Source organism: Labrus bergylta, chromosome 15 (assembly GCF_963930695.1).
Source record: "Labrus bergylta chromosome 15, fLabBer1.1, whole genome shotgun sequence".
NCBI lineage: Eukaryota > Metazoa > Chordata > Actinopteri > Labriformes > Labridae > Labrus > Labrus bergylta.
This window is the reverse complement of record NC_089209.1, coordinates 9,692,075-9,706,449: the sequence shown is the minus strand read 5'-3', so window position 1 is coordinate 9,706,449 and position 14,375 is coordinate 9,692,075. Positions and strand designations below refer to the sequence as shown.

At 39.3% G+C, this 14,375-nt stretch overlaps 1 protein-coding gene across 1 annotated transcript; it reads left to right on the top strand.

The window, feature by feature from the left end:
- The first annotated feature begins 3 nt into the window (after positions 1-3).
- slc35f6 (solute carrier family 35 member F6) lies at positions 4-8,191 on the top strand. The gene is made up of 6 exons (XM_020627980.3): positions 4-194; positions 2,835-2,907; positions 3,898-4,069; positions 4,968-5,183; positions 5,307-5,417; positions 6,810-8,191. The coding sequence occupies exons 1-6, from the start codon at positions 118-120 to the stop codon at positions 7,295-7,297; spliced, it is 1,137 nt and encodes a 378-aa protein (XP_020483636.2). The 5' UTR covers positions 4-117; the 3' UTR covers positions 7,298-8,191.
- The last annotated feature ends 6,184 nt before the right edge of the window (positions 8,192-14,375 follow it).

Sequence of the window (14,375 nt, the reverse complement as noted above, 5' to 3'; positions counted from 1 at the left end):
CATGTGGCGTTTACAGGCAGACACCGGATCGTAAAGGAGACTTGTGTGAACAACAACATCTCGGTGGTCGCGTGTTGTTCCTGGGTTTTTCTTTGTCCACCTTCACACTCGTCCATCATGGCTTGGACTAAATACCAGCTGTTCCTTGCGGGACTTATGCTTACAACTGGATCCCTCAACACATTATCGGCGAAGTGAGTACATTTAATTCAATGATTGTTTTTACTGATGTCATGTGTGTGTCGTTAAAATTCACTGAAGCATGCCGCTAACAAGCTTATTATTTCGCTTTACACTCGACCTAGTTACTTTACCTTGTTTACTAATGTAGATTATTATTCGCACTTGCACATTTATCTCGTCCTAAATGTGCAGACAGGTTGCATTAGCCTATAGCTTGTTAGCTTTTTTTTTTAGCCTTAACCATTACCTTGTGTAAACATCATTATCAAGCTGGAAGTGTAATGTCAAGCTAACTTTACATTTGTCTCTCTTCAGGAAGCTGAATGAGGCTGTTGGGGGGGCAGACACGATGTTATTGACACACTGATAAGATAGCAGGCAGGAGGAAATAGTTGTTGTAATGTAATTAGTCTTAAATGGGTTTATCTCAAGTCTAATAACGACAGTTGTCACTAATATACTGACTCTGCAGCTGCATTATTTCAACAGCATGTGCCACAGGTTAGGTCAAAGCATAGTTCAGCAGTCTTTGCACATGGCAGGTAAATATAGTATCTGCTGCAAGAACTGGTCATTGTGTACGTAAGGGCCACAGTAAACTTTAAATCTGCAACGTTGTTTGGTGTTTCATTTATCAGAAAGTAAGAGAATGGGCTGCCAAATCCTCATTGAAAACATTAAACACAACTTTGAATATCTCAGAAACCTGTACAATGTAGTAAAACGTCAAATATGAGAAGCAATAGATGTTGAAAGCGTCTTTTTAATCAATGGTTTGAAGGAGTCATTCATTATCAAAGCTGATACAAATCCTGGTTGATAAGTCAAGTAAACAGTCAATTGTTTTCCTTGTTGTCTACATTTTTTGATGATCAATGACTTTTCCCTCTTCTCTGATTAGTGAAAGTTCCCCTTTGATGTTTTAAAAAAAACTTTGTTTGAAAGACCATCAGGTTCAAATCACAGAAATATTCAGTTTACAGTTAGACTTCATGTAACTGTGAAAACTAAATATTGAAAAGTGGAACTATTAAAATTGTAACAGTGTTTCCCCTAGGTTTACATTGGGGGGGGGGGGGACAAGCTGACATGCCGACACGACGACACGCTGACACAAACACTTGAAGGAGTCTTGGTGTTCATGTGTTACTTTTAATGTCAGCTGTCCTTTTCTATCAGAAAGGTATCCTTAAATGACTTGTTTCCCTGATTTCCAACTCTATCCACGATCATATCCCTACAATAAAGACACAAAGAGCCCAAAAAAAATCTTTAAAAAAAATCTTTTTACTTGACCTCCAGGGGGTGCGGGCCGCCCCCCCAAAATAATGGTAGAGGAAACACTGCGTAATAATCTTTTGTCTTTGGAGATAATGTGAAAGATTTTATTTCGTACTTCTGTCACGTTAAGAGAAGTGCGCAATTTCAGTGAAACAAGAAATGCAGCTCTTTTTTTTTTTTTTTTTACTTCTGCACTAATCTGTGTAGTCAGCTCTCTGCTGTCTGACACTTCTCTGTCCTTTTATGGGTTGAACAAATCTACAAGCTGAGTTTACATAGGGAGTGCGTGAGACAAAACAAGCTGTGTCATGTTGTTCAGAGAGCTACTTACAGGTTAAGTTTCATAACGGTCACCTGATACCAGCCCTGTCACAGCACCGCCTCACTGAGTTTTAAACAGCATGTATGCTGATAGTTGGTGTCTAAGATTTCACTCTCTTTTAATACAAATGTGCACTATATAAAGACATGTCATCTAAAACATGGTGACCACCAATAGAGCTGGTGTGAGCAATCACTAATCAATTGTTAGATTAGGTTTTAACAAGACCACTTCAAAGATGAAAGGAGCATGTTAACATCAAATATTTGTATTAACAAGAACTTAATCAGTCAACAGTTTCCATCTCGTATTGATGAGCTCAGACGTGGTCGCGTTTGAAGAAAGTGCTGTGTCGTCACCTTTGCGGACCACATTCCCTTATCATGCAGTTTAAAGAAGACAGGAGGTCACATGTTTGTCATGCTTCCTCTGACTGTCCCGACTATAAAAGTTTTGTAGACCGAAGGACTCGTTAACCTTTCATTCAGACAACTTCATCAGTTTATTTGATCTGACCTCACAGATGATTACTTTACTACTTATTAAAACAGAAGAGAGGCAGCTGGCGCAGGTGTCCTCGCGGTTAGGTTGGGCTCCATGTACAGAGGCTGTAGTCCTCAAATCAAGCGCCCTGTGGTTCCTTTCCTGCATGTCGGACCCATCCCTCTCCCTGGTTTGTAAAGGAAAACAGCCCAAAAATACGTCTTTAAAAAAATGAGAGAAGCAGAAGTGCTTCATTTGATTGCATGCAGACACATGTGAAATAATCTCAAGGGAGAAAGTGGTTTGGGGCGCCAAAAAAGGTGGCTCTAGGCCCCCCGCAGGTTTGTTTTTCAACATGTTGAAATAATAGAAATCATAAAGGGTGGATGACCTAGAACTTGAACTCAAGGGAATAATCAAAATGTTCTCTCAACAGTTCTTACTGTCCAACAACAAGTCCCCCTTTTCTCTGAATATTTGGTTGGGTAAAATAGCTGTAGCAGTAATAGAATATATGTATATAATATCATATATAATAACCCTACTGATGTCTTTTGTGTTACAGATGGGCTGACATGTTCTCAGCGAAGGGCTGCAAAGACGACCCTGAACATAAATTCTCTCATCCATTTGTGCAGGTAAAGAAATTCAAAACTGCAGGTGACTGTACTGTTTAGCGTCACTTAAACATCACAAACACATCAAACATCAATAAAGGCACCAAGTGCATCAAAGTCACAAAGAAACTCCCAACACAGTCATTTGTGGGGAGGGGGGGGGGGGGGGGGTAAAACATTTCTGAACAAAGAGATTAACTCATTTTGGCTCTCTTTATTTTTCTCTTTTTTGCTGATTTTAGCATTTTAAATTGACAATGAACATTGACTGAAAGGTCACAAATGCCTTCAGAGGAATCATCAGGGTCACTGTACCCGAAAACAACCTGACATTTATCAAGCTTTAGATGCCCACAGCCAAGTCACAAAAAATACTCGCCCTGTGTTTTTAGAGTGTTCAATCTTGTGATAATGACTTGAAATATAATAAAACAACATATAAACAGGGAATAATTGCTGTAACTAAGGGAGCGGCAGTAGCTCAGTCTGTAGGGACTTGGGTCGTGAACCGGTTCAAGTCCCGATGCGGACCAAATCTGGAAATTGTTCTAGTAGCTGGAGCACAACTTCTAACTCCTGAGCATGTCTGCCAAGGTGCCATTGAGCAAGGCACCATCCCCCCTCCCCTCTCCCCCCCCCAGCCCACTGTCTCAGGAGTGCTCGCCCCATTAACAAGATATATCTTCTTCTTAACTTACAGTTTCTATGTCATTCTGCTGTTTTTTTTTTTATATTTCACACAATACCTGTCATCATCATCCAGGGGACAACAGATGGAAATTTGTGTGCTTTCAACTTTTCCTGGAATTTTATGAACTTGAGATGATGATTTCCAAGTGGCTTGAACAAAATTTAATTTTCTGTTGAATGAAGTCAGTATCTGATTTCTCAGCTGATGTGTCCAAAGTCACAAGTAAAACATGATCTGTTTCCTCTCTCTCTCTCTCTCTCTCTCTCTCTCTCTCTCTCTATCGCTGTGTCTGTGTGTCTCTCTTGACTCTTCCCCTCCAGGCGGTGGGGATGTTTCTGGGTGAGTTGAGTTGTCTTGCCGTTTTCTACCTTTTACTTTGCCATGACAGACGTAGTCCCGAGCCAAAGATGAACCCGGGCCAGAGCTTCAACCCTCTGCTCTTCTTCCCACCTGCCATGTGTGACATGACGGCCACCTCCATTATGTATGTTGGTAAGTGACCATTACAGTTCCTCTTTCTCCCTGTGTCTCTCACTTGTTTAAAGTGCTCATAGGTTGTTGTGCAAATTGAGGAAATAATATGTTGTACGACCTGGTCTATCCTGCCCTTTTACATTAACATTATGAATTAGCGTTGATGGCTGCAAAAGCCTGTTCTTGCACTCTGTAGCTGCCACTAACTCTAAGGAGAAACAAGACACAACCTGCTACTTTCAGAAGGCCATCAAGACAATCGTCTCCTGTTACTGTCCTTTGCTTCAGTATTCGCAGAAAGGTCATGCATCAGCCAACAAGAGTTAATGTTGGAGTTGATTTTTAGCCGTTGAGAAGGGAATGATATCACTCAGTTTGGGCTTTGATTTTGAGAATACTAATTTTGCATCATGTTGCTTCAGCCTCCCACATCCATGCATCCTCATCCTGGTACCTTACAGTTTGGCTGTTGCCGCTACTCATACTTCAGTCTCACTGATTAGCATGTTAGCTCAAGTTACATTTTGTATCAAGCAAAATGTATGTCTTTATGAGATTTTCATTCAAAACAGACCTTTTGTTTAAATACAAGATATAGTTGTTCATCTTATCGTGTCCCATTCTTTCTAATTGACTAGAAGGAAGTCAAAGTGTTTAAAGCAAACAAAAACTCAGGTCTCATGAGGTTAAGTTCCATCAGTGCAGCCTAACAGAATAGATTATTTTCTTTTTACCTTAGTTCAAATAGAGATAACTGAGTCTCAGATAAAGTTGTTTTTCTCTGTGTTATGCAGCAAGTCCAAATAATTTAAGTGTCACGTCAGAGGGAACACATGATTCTTGATGGTTAAAAACATTTCAAAGGAAACTTTTGTTCGCTCTGACAAAACTTTGATTTTCTTTTTTTAATCTTCAGCTCTTAACATGACGAGCGCCTCGAGCTTCCAGATGCTGCGAGGAGCTGTCATCATTTTCACTGGTCTGCTCTCGGTGGCGTTCCTCGGGCGGCGTTTGATACCCAGTCAGTGGCTCGGCATCTTCATCACCATCGTGGGTCTGGTGATCGTCGGTCTCGCCGACTTTTTCAGCGGGAACAGAAGCTCAGAGCACAAACTCAGTGATGTCATCACGGGTATGATGGATTATTTTATTATATCAATGATGTATATGTTGTCACTTTTAAAACATATAACTCATTTAAAATGTTGCACAGTATTTTTTTTTTAAACCTTGTCTGTTTTTTCTTGTCCTGCAGGAGACCTTCTGATCATCTTGGCTCAGGTCATTGTCTCAGTGCAGATGGTTCTGGAGGAGAAGTTTGTCTACAAACATGACGTCCATCCTCTGAAGGCTGTTGGGACTGAAGGTACAGGAATACATCTGCAGTTAAATTTTATGAAAACTTGGGGGATTAAGGTCAGTCCAAGAGGAAGAGAGTGGACTTAAAGGCTCTGATGTTGGTGATTAATCAGGCCTGGACCACTTGTGGCCTGTAACTCATTAATACAATTTGGTAAAGTGTTTAGCTGGACTGTCACTGGTCTAAATCAATGTAGCCATGTGGATGAGGAAAGCAAAGGACAACAAACAACAACAACAACAATAACAACAGATTGTTGTCCAATAGATACTATTCACATTCTTTGAGGAAGAAATAACCATAATATACTATTGAAATGTTCTTTAAAACGATTTCCCACAATAGAATTTTTTTGTCGTAATAGTGACATTAGATTTAAATTACATTCAGGGACAAAGAAAGAAAAGAGTTCAGCCAAAGTCACTAATTTATAAAGGTTAATGTACAGCAAGTGGCTTGTTGGATCGCTAGATGGCCTAGTGGTTATGTTGCGTGCCTGCATGTACAATAATCCTCAACGGGGCGGCAGTAGCTTAGTCTGTAGGGACTTGGATTGGGAACTGGTGGGTCCCTGGTTCAAGTCCCAATGCGGACCAACATAAGGATAAGGGTCTCGTCGTTGGCGAGATGCCATATAACTTCTTGAGTACTGCCGGGGTGCCCTTGAGCAAAGCACCGAACCCCCAACCATTTGATGATGTTATTGACCTAAATTATTTTTGTCTTTTAAGTTCACTGTTAGCAACATTGGTGTGGCACTGGACTGGTTAATTTCCTATCTGTGGAACAGGTGTTTTTCTATAGAGCTTGGAGATGATTCTTCCTCTTGTGCTTCTCTTTTCTTGTGAGGTTCCCCAGGGCTCTATTTTGGGCCTCCTTCTTATTTACTGTTTACAGGCTGCTCCTAGTGCAAATCCTGTGTAGGCACGGCATAGACTTTCACTGTTAGGCTGATGACACTCAACTGTAACCCCTGATAAATAAACCACTGATCTTTCTAATATATGCAAGAAGTCAGCAACCTCTGGGTCATGCCCACATTGTCTCAGACCTATGTTTTGTTACCCTGGTGACCAAAGTAATGCAGTCCTGATTTGCTTCACTTAGACAATTAACCAAAATCAGCGTGTACTCCTTTTTACAGCTTTTTATTGGTATATTTGTTTAATTGATTTTGGGGTCATATTTTCCTGTTTATTTCTCTTTTTATTTGTTTTAATATTTGTGGATTTGTATATTTGTTTGCTATGTAAATACATTTATTATTATAATTGTTATTATTAGTATTAGTATGTGTATCTGAATCAAATACAGCTAAATAAATCTCTTTGAAGATGTGAAAAAAGGTTTCAAGTCTTGATTTTGAAAATATTAAGTCCTTTTTTTCCTTTCCCCCAGGTTTCTTCGGGTTCATTGTGCTGTCTCTTCTCCTCATCCCCATGTATTTCATCCATGTGGGCGGGTTCAGCGACAACCCTCGGCAGGTCCTGGAGGATGCTCTGGACGCCTTCTGTCAGATCGGCCACCAGCCTCTCATCCTGCTGGCTCTGCTGGGAAACACGGTCAGCATCGCTTTCTTCAACTTCGCCGGCATCAGCGTCACCAAAGAGATCAGCGCCACCACCCGCATGGTGCTGGACAGCCTGCGCACGCTCGTCATCTGGGCGGTGAGCCTGGCGCTGGGCTGGGAAGTGTTTCACGGCCTGCAGGTGCTCGGCTTCCTGGTGCTGCTGATTGGAGCCGGGCTCTACAATGGACTGCACCGCCCCCTCCTGGAGAGGATACCGTGCTGCGCCGGTTTAGTGAGCACAGAGGAGGAGATCAGCCCAGGAGAGAGGGAGAGGCTGCTGGATGCTGGCAGGGTGCAGGTCGCAGATGACAGTTAAAACTCATTGATGCGCTGATTATGATCATATGCTGGGTTTTTTTTAATTGTTTTTATTTTCTTACCTTAGATTTTAACTGACCTGACACAATCTTTTTTTAATATGTGGGCATGCACAAGCTCTCTTAAAGGAGTAGTATAATACAATACAATAAAGTATTGTGTTAAAGGCACAGCACAGTTGTGTCTGTTTCTTTCCATTGAAAAAAAAAACAGACACAAAGGGAAGTCTGCTGGAGCTTTTATATGAATTTACATGGTTTTAGTAAAGGAAAACTTTTGAACAACTGTGATGATTTAAGTCCTGTCTCCCCTTTTGCCCCAGACCTTTTTTCACATTTTTTATTTGTTAAAAAAGAACTTGAACGGCTTTAGTGCTGACGTGTATGAAAAAGACTTTCATGCTGGATGGAAATTAATGCCAAGTTGAATTGATTTTCATTGTTTTGTGATCCATTTTAAGAAGATTTTTTATTTTTTTTTAAGTGTCGCAGACCGAGCAGTGTGGTTGTTGCCAAAGTGTTTTTAGCGTCACTCACTGAATGCACTACAGAGATCAATGTCACAGGAGCTCAACATTTTATTTGTAGAATAATTGGTTCAGTACAGAATCTGATATGTTGCTGTTTTAAAAGAATCCCTCTGTATATTTTCTCTCTGACACTTCGATTTGTTTTGATTTATATGTACAGATGTATAAAAAACAGTTGGAGCACCAAGTGATTTGTACTTGTTGAAGAAATCTATTTAGTGATTTCGGGTACTGGCTGTAAGAAATAAGAAAACAAAAGGGAACTTTCTTTAAAACTCAGTTGCTGAACAATGTAACAATGTTTTGATGATGCAAATGTCATAATGAGTAGAGACATTTTTTTAAATACACTCGTGAAACCACTCACGAAGTCTTGAACCATGTTTGTCCTGCATGATTAGAGAGGTACAGTTTTGTGTTTTCAGCAGAAGTAATAGGTCCGTTAAGTTCTTAAAAATAGGCTCCCCCCTCCACCCCCACACACAAAATGTCTAATGATTTTTCTTAAACACCTATGATGTGAAAACACCAATGCATTAAAGGCAGGGTTGGTCATTTCCTCCACATACACTTTTTTTAAGATTTTGGTTGAAATTGTCTTTGGGTCCGGACATACATTAATAATTCATGTGCTCTGAAAAAGGAACAAAGAAAATCTCTCATCTGTAGCAGTTGTAAGCCTGTAAAAACTTTGACCAATGTCCGCCGTGAGGTGCCAATCTGATGAACCGATCACGCCTCCTTGTCTCCCTGCTCCTTCTCTACCTCTTGTGTGCACTAGCCCACTCTCAAAGCGTGTCACCGATGATGTACGGTGACTTTGACTTTGTCGTCGGCCATTGTGAGTAGTAAGTTTTTTTGAACATGTATTATGATACAGTTTAGTGTTTAGTTATCGCTGAATGTGACACGAGACGACGTAGTTTCTACACAATGCGAGCGGTGAGCTGAGACCCCCTTGTGGAGCAAAGGCGCTCGTGTCTGTAAGTGAGGGGGCGTGGCTTTTGAGGGGATGGGTGCAGACGTAGCACTGAGGAAATGGTAGTTTCACAATCATGCTAGTTTTTGAAAATTACCAACCCTGCCTCTGAGGAATGATGAAGTTGAATTCAAAGCTATTTGGTAACCTTTCACTTTAAATAACACTTCTCTTTTCATTGTAACAGCACAATCTCGGACAAAGATCAATACGAAAGTATGACAAAGTCTGACTTTGACGTTCAGTAGGAACAGAAAAGATCAAACCTCCAGCTAAGTGAAGTGAAACACCAGTCGTCGGTTCAGCGTCTGCAGCCCCCACAGCAGCAGCTGACACCTGCCGGCACTTCCTGAGTTGACCCAACATCCTTCCCAAAGAGCGACCTCATGCTTTACTAGAGGTCAAAGGTTAAACCCCAGAGTCCCCCGAGACTTACGCACGCAGGACCCAGGCCGACCCCGGTAAGAGGATGAAAGAGAGTGTGTTAGTTGACTGAAGACGTGTTGACGTTTCCTAATTATCCACATGAACATATCAATAAGTTAAAATCACTACTGATACACTTTAATCAAGAGCGACTGATGCATTTTCAGAATGGATTTGAGTATCTACCCTCAGTACACATTTATTCAAGCTAAGAATTAAATTAACAATAAAGAAATAAAATAATGTCTTTGTTGAAATGAGTAAGTCAGTTTTCTTAGGGGGCATTTATTCATACTGAAACAATGTCAGACGTTTATTTTACTTAACTAGTGGGCTGTTAGCTTAATAGAGAAGAAGATTGTGAGTCCTGAATTATTTTAATAAAAAAAAATATATATAATTATTTTAATCGTTGAGCTTCTTTGCTCTTTCTTTTTTTCTGTAAAGCATGTAGCAAAATCAATTTGCAAGTACAGCTCTCTCATTATGCTATACACACACACACAAACACACAAAGAAAGTCGTAAGCAAAGACACAGCATGGCCGCTAGGTGGCAGCATTTAACAAGGAAAATGAAGCAAAACTTGTGTGCGGCTGCTGGTTCCGGTCCTCGGTTAAGTACTGAGTCAAGAAGACATTTCATTAAGTGGTGTTCTGTGAAATAGTCCAGAAGCAAAATTATATATTTATTACATATTGTAAAATTGTAATGGTTATAATTACACCATGTGTTATTTAGTGACACACAACCCTCATAAAAAAGACCATCAGCAACTTAAAACAACTGACGACATGCAATTATAATGAAACAAGTTGAGACATCGTTTATGTATTAGTATATGTTTTAAATTATTTTATCTTTTATTATATTATTTTCTATTTTACTATTTGATATTATTGTTTTATGATTTTATGTGATTTATTTCATTTTATTAGATCGTTACTTTAGGCCTATAGAATAATTGCAATTAGAGTCATGTGTAAAAGTGACAAAGGCTTGTTTTATACCAGTTACAAAACAAACAGATGTCTTTCTTGTAGAGACAGCTTCACTTTCAAAAGGCGGCCCTGTGATGTGAAGGCTGTGAAAAAAATACAGTGTTCATAAAGCAACATAGATGTGAATCAACATATTTAACACTAATGTTAGTAGAGCCGAACTTATCATTTGAATCAAGCTACAGCTGCTAACAAAAAATACACATAAGATACAATATGTTACAGCACTGCAGAAGACACTCCTGGGACAGCAGAGGGGATTTTAAAGTTTCCAGTAGTTGCTTTTTTTTCTTGACAATTTTCTTCCATATGTGAAACTGTTCACCCCTGAGACAGACAGCTAAAAATACTGCTAAAAATACTGACATATATATAGATGTATTTATTTTACGTCTTTGTTTCAGACACACTATTCCACTTCAACGTTAGAAAAAACATTTAGCAGCCTGTATGCACAACAGTCATTTTAAACAGGCAATACAATATTTACATCATCACGCACAATCTCCTGATTTGTATATAATAATAAGTTCAGAGCGCTGTTTACAGGAGATGAAACTTCTCTGCTTTGTTACTCCAGACCTGCTTCTGTTTGGAGTTTCTGGGCTGATGAATTGTAACTTTCCAACGGTGCAGCAGCGTCAACCAGGGAGCTGTGCAGGCTGAGATGTTCTGCACTGCATCAGCCTGCTATGAATGTGCGGCCACAAAAAAATGTTATTCTTTTATTCATATATTACAACTCAGTCTAACTCTGAAGCTCACGTGTTCTGTCTTTTATTTGCACCCTTTTAGCACAATATGAGGCCAGGTATTCAATTCAAGACATCTAAAACTGTCCTTTTACATGTTATCTTTTTACCTTGGAATACATTCTATAAGGCTTGGAGATGATTCTTTCTCTTGTGCTTCTCTTTTTTGTGGGGTACCCCAGGGGTCTATTTTGGGCCTCCTCTTATTCACTGTTTACAGGCTGCCCTCGGAAATGTAGATCTTCAAACATAAGTGACATTGATAACTTTATGTTGTGATGTTAATATGCAGGGTCTGGAGAAGCAGCATCGGGTCTAATGGTTTATAATTCTGACGTCTTGTGTTTCCATCATTCTATTCTCCTGCTGCTGCACTATTTAGCTTACAGTACCTGTGATTTAACCGTGTGTACGTCTCCACACTGGAGCTGTGGACCTGCTGCACAAGAGGTGACTTAAATCTGTTGCAATGTAAACACATGGCTTTGAGTCGCCTTCATATGTGAAAGGTTCCATTAAAGCAGCTCCTTCAGCTTGTTTACAGCTGAGGGTACCCGGGGGTGAGTGTGATTAGTCTGGCACTCCAGAGTCTCAGCTAATGAGCACTTCAGGTTTCAAACTTTGACTTTGCGGGATAAAGAGCTTTTAAAAAACCTGCTACCACAAAAGGAAACTCAGGCCTGTGAATGGTTTTAGATTCAGTCTAGCAGCAGTCATTGAGCTCTGTTGTGAAAAGGGAGTTAAGGAAAAGTTCTGTCCAAGGAATTACCAAAAAGTTATTAGTGTGAAAATATTAGCAGCTGCTCACGATATGCAATCATTTACCTCGGAGAGTTTTCAAGTCATCACCTGTTTCTTAAAGTCCACACTGAGTCAGACACATTTACAGCTTTGAACGAGAGGGGGAAACTATCAACACTTCTATTCAAAGTGAAATCACACCCATCATGCTGTGCCGTATATTTTTTCTTTCTTCAACATAATGGAGACAAAGCAGTACTGTAAGCTGAGTGAGTTCAGTTACTCAAGTATGGAAGTGCAATAAAAAGATGGCGTACACTTTCTTTATGTTACATTTCAAAAGGGAGATTGGCTACTTTTCATTAACTCTTCTATAGGTTTTATTGTTTCTTTATTGTGCTATGATTGTTAGTTATGTTTCACATATTACAATTATCTCTGCATTTCACCAATCTATAGCTCTATTTGTGTTAATAATAATAATAATAGTAATAATAATAATAATAATAATCACCACCGCATATTTAACTTCATAGTGCAAATGTATATTTTACATCTTTTATGTGAAAATTAGCAGAGTAGAAGAAAACCCATTATGGCCACTAGAGGGAGCTGCTGAACATTTAGTGCCTTAAGTTACTCATTAAAGTTGTTTTAAGTTTTATGGTTAAATCTTTGGCACTGATGAAAACTCTGTGACAACATTCAAACACTGATTGTACAAAGAGTCATGTACTAATAACAGGACTGAAACTAGTAACTTTCTTTAAGCTGTAGAAATAAAAACATTTTATTTTCTCCTTAGAAGTGTCACAGTTTAGGGGCGCCGGGGCACGAGTGGCTAGGACGCGTGCCCCTTGTACAGAGGCTGCAGTCCTCAAAGTGGGCGAACTAGGTTCGAATCCGACCTGTGGCTCATTTACTTCAGGTCATTCCACTCTCTCTCTCCCTGATTTCCGACTCTATACACTGTTCTATCTCTACAATAAAGTGTGACGGTCACTGCCCTTGAGCCAGGTTATGAGAAATGGCATAAAAATCACAGAAATAAATCTTTAAAAAAATGTCACAGTTTAGAATTTGTTGCATTAAAGATCAAATAGTAAAACATTTACATGCAGTACACTTTATCTGCTCCCCTATATGTCTTATTTTTATTAATTATTTAATTCAAACATTTGATACTTTGCATGTTTACTTAATGTCTGTGCATCTTTAATATAAAGATGACTTTATTTTCCTGGATCCTATTTCTCTTATCTGATAAAACCAGCTTTAATTTGAACTTGTACAATGTCGTTCATGTTATAGATCATAATAAGAGGACAAAGAAGCTCCACTTCATCAGAAGATGCTACAGTAATATTGCTTAAGATAAATAAAGATTTATTGTGAGGCTCACATGGGCCATTTTTGACCAGTATGTACTTCATTGTCATTTGAATGATAAAACGTCTGTATTTTCCTTAAGTGCAGTTTTGATTGCAGGAGTTCAGCATAAAATGAGATAAAAATTATATTTAAATTTTTACTGCTAACAACTTGCAGTAAGTCATGTTTCATAGAGAAAACCCAACATGACAGATCCCCAGAGCTCACAGACACACCTCTATCTTATACCTACAAATAAAAAAACACAACAGAGTTCATGTGCAGAACAGACAGAGTTCAGTATTTGTAATATGTTGGATGTATTGAGGATCACATAAACGGGACGCTCTTGTTTTGAACACGTCCCTCTCTGCTCTCTGTAAAAGATGGCTGGGTGCCATACAGAAGGCTGTGTACAATGGCCCAGGTCCCATTAAATCTGCGAAAGTTCCTTCCTGAGGCAAACATTGCCAGAAATAGTAATCGTGGCGTGGAGCTGCAGTGGTACAGAGGGGGAGCAATAATTCTCGCTGTAATAATGGAAATCAGTTTCAGTGTGTCCTCTGATCCTGCAGAGCTGCAGTCCATCGCTGCTCCTTCAGTTTTTTTCCTCCTGCTGATAACACTTCCTGTAAAAACACACAGCAGCAACAATGAGAGGACAACAATAGACGCTTTAAACTCTAGGTAGTCAACAGACATGCTGGGTCTTTTTGTTTTCAGGCTGTTTGTTTGGGCTGTGGTAGAAGTGCTGCAGAGTGTATGAACTGCTGCTTCTAAAAGGTCATTAGGCAACCAATCGGTGATTCCTGCTTTAACCATATTGATTATATTTTAATGACTGAAAGTAATGTAGTGGACATTATGATGACATCTATTCTAAAGAAACATTGTTAACAAACCACTGTGTGTAAGCAATGTTTGAAACTTTCAGTCTTTGCCTTCATGTATTATATCTGACATAATTAAACTTCCAATATTGATTCATCATTGCATTGTGTAAGTAGGGTTGCGACATCATCTGATTATAACACAGCCAAATGATTATTGTCTCTGAAAACATGTTGGTGTGACAGGATAGCACCATTACTGTAATTACTTCTATCGTATTCAATAACATAGATAAGCTTCATACGACCCTGGAATACAGTTACAACAACCTAGTATACGATTATACCCCAGTATACTGCTATAACACAATGTACCATCATACCACAGTATATAAACAGTATATTTTTCTCACTGTGCCTCAGCCTAATACATTTATTTTAGTCAAAC

What these genes read in the sequence shown, in the direction of transcription:
- slc35f6 (XM_020627980.3), top strand. Translation starts at nt 118, where the DNA reads ATGGCTTGGACTAAATACCAGCTGTTCCTTGCGGGACTTATGCTTACA. An exon ending in TCTCTCATCCATTTGTGCAG is followed by an intron (nt 2,908 to 3,897) that starts GTAAAGAAATTC and finishes CTTCCCCTCCAG; the next exon opens with GCGGTGGGGATGTTTCTGGG. An exon ending in CACCTCCATTATGTATGTTG is followed by an intron (nt 4,070 to 4,967) that starts GTAAGTGACCAT and finishes TTTAATCTTCAG; the next exon opens with CTCTTAACATGACGAGCGCC.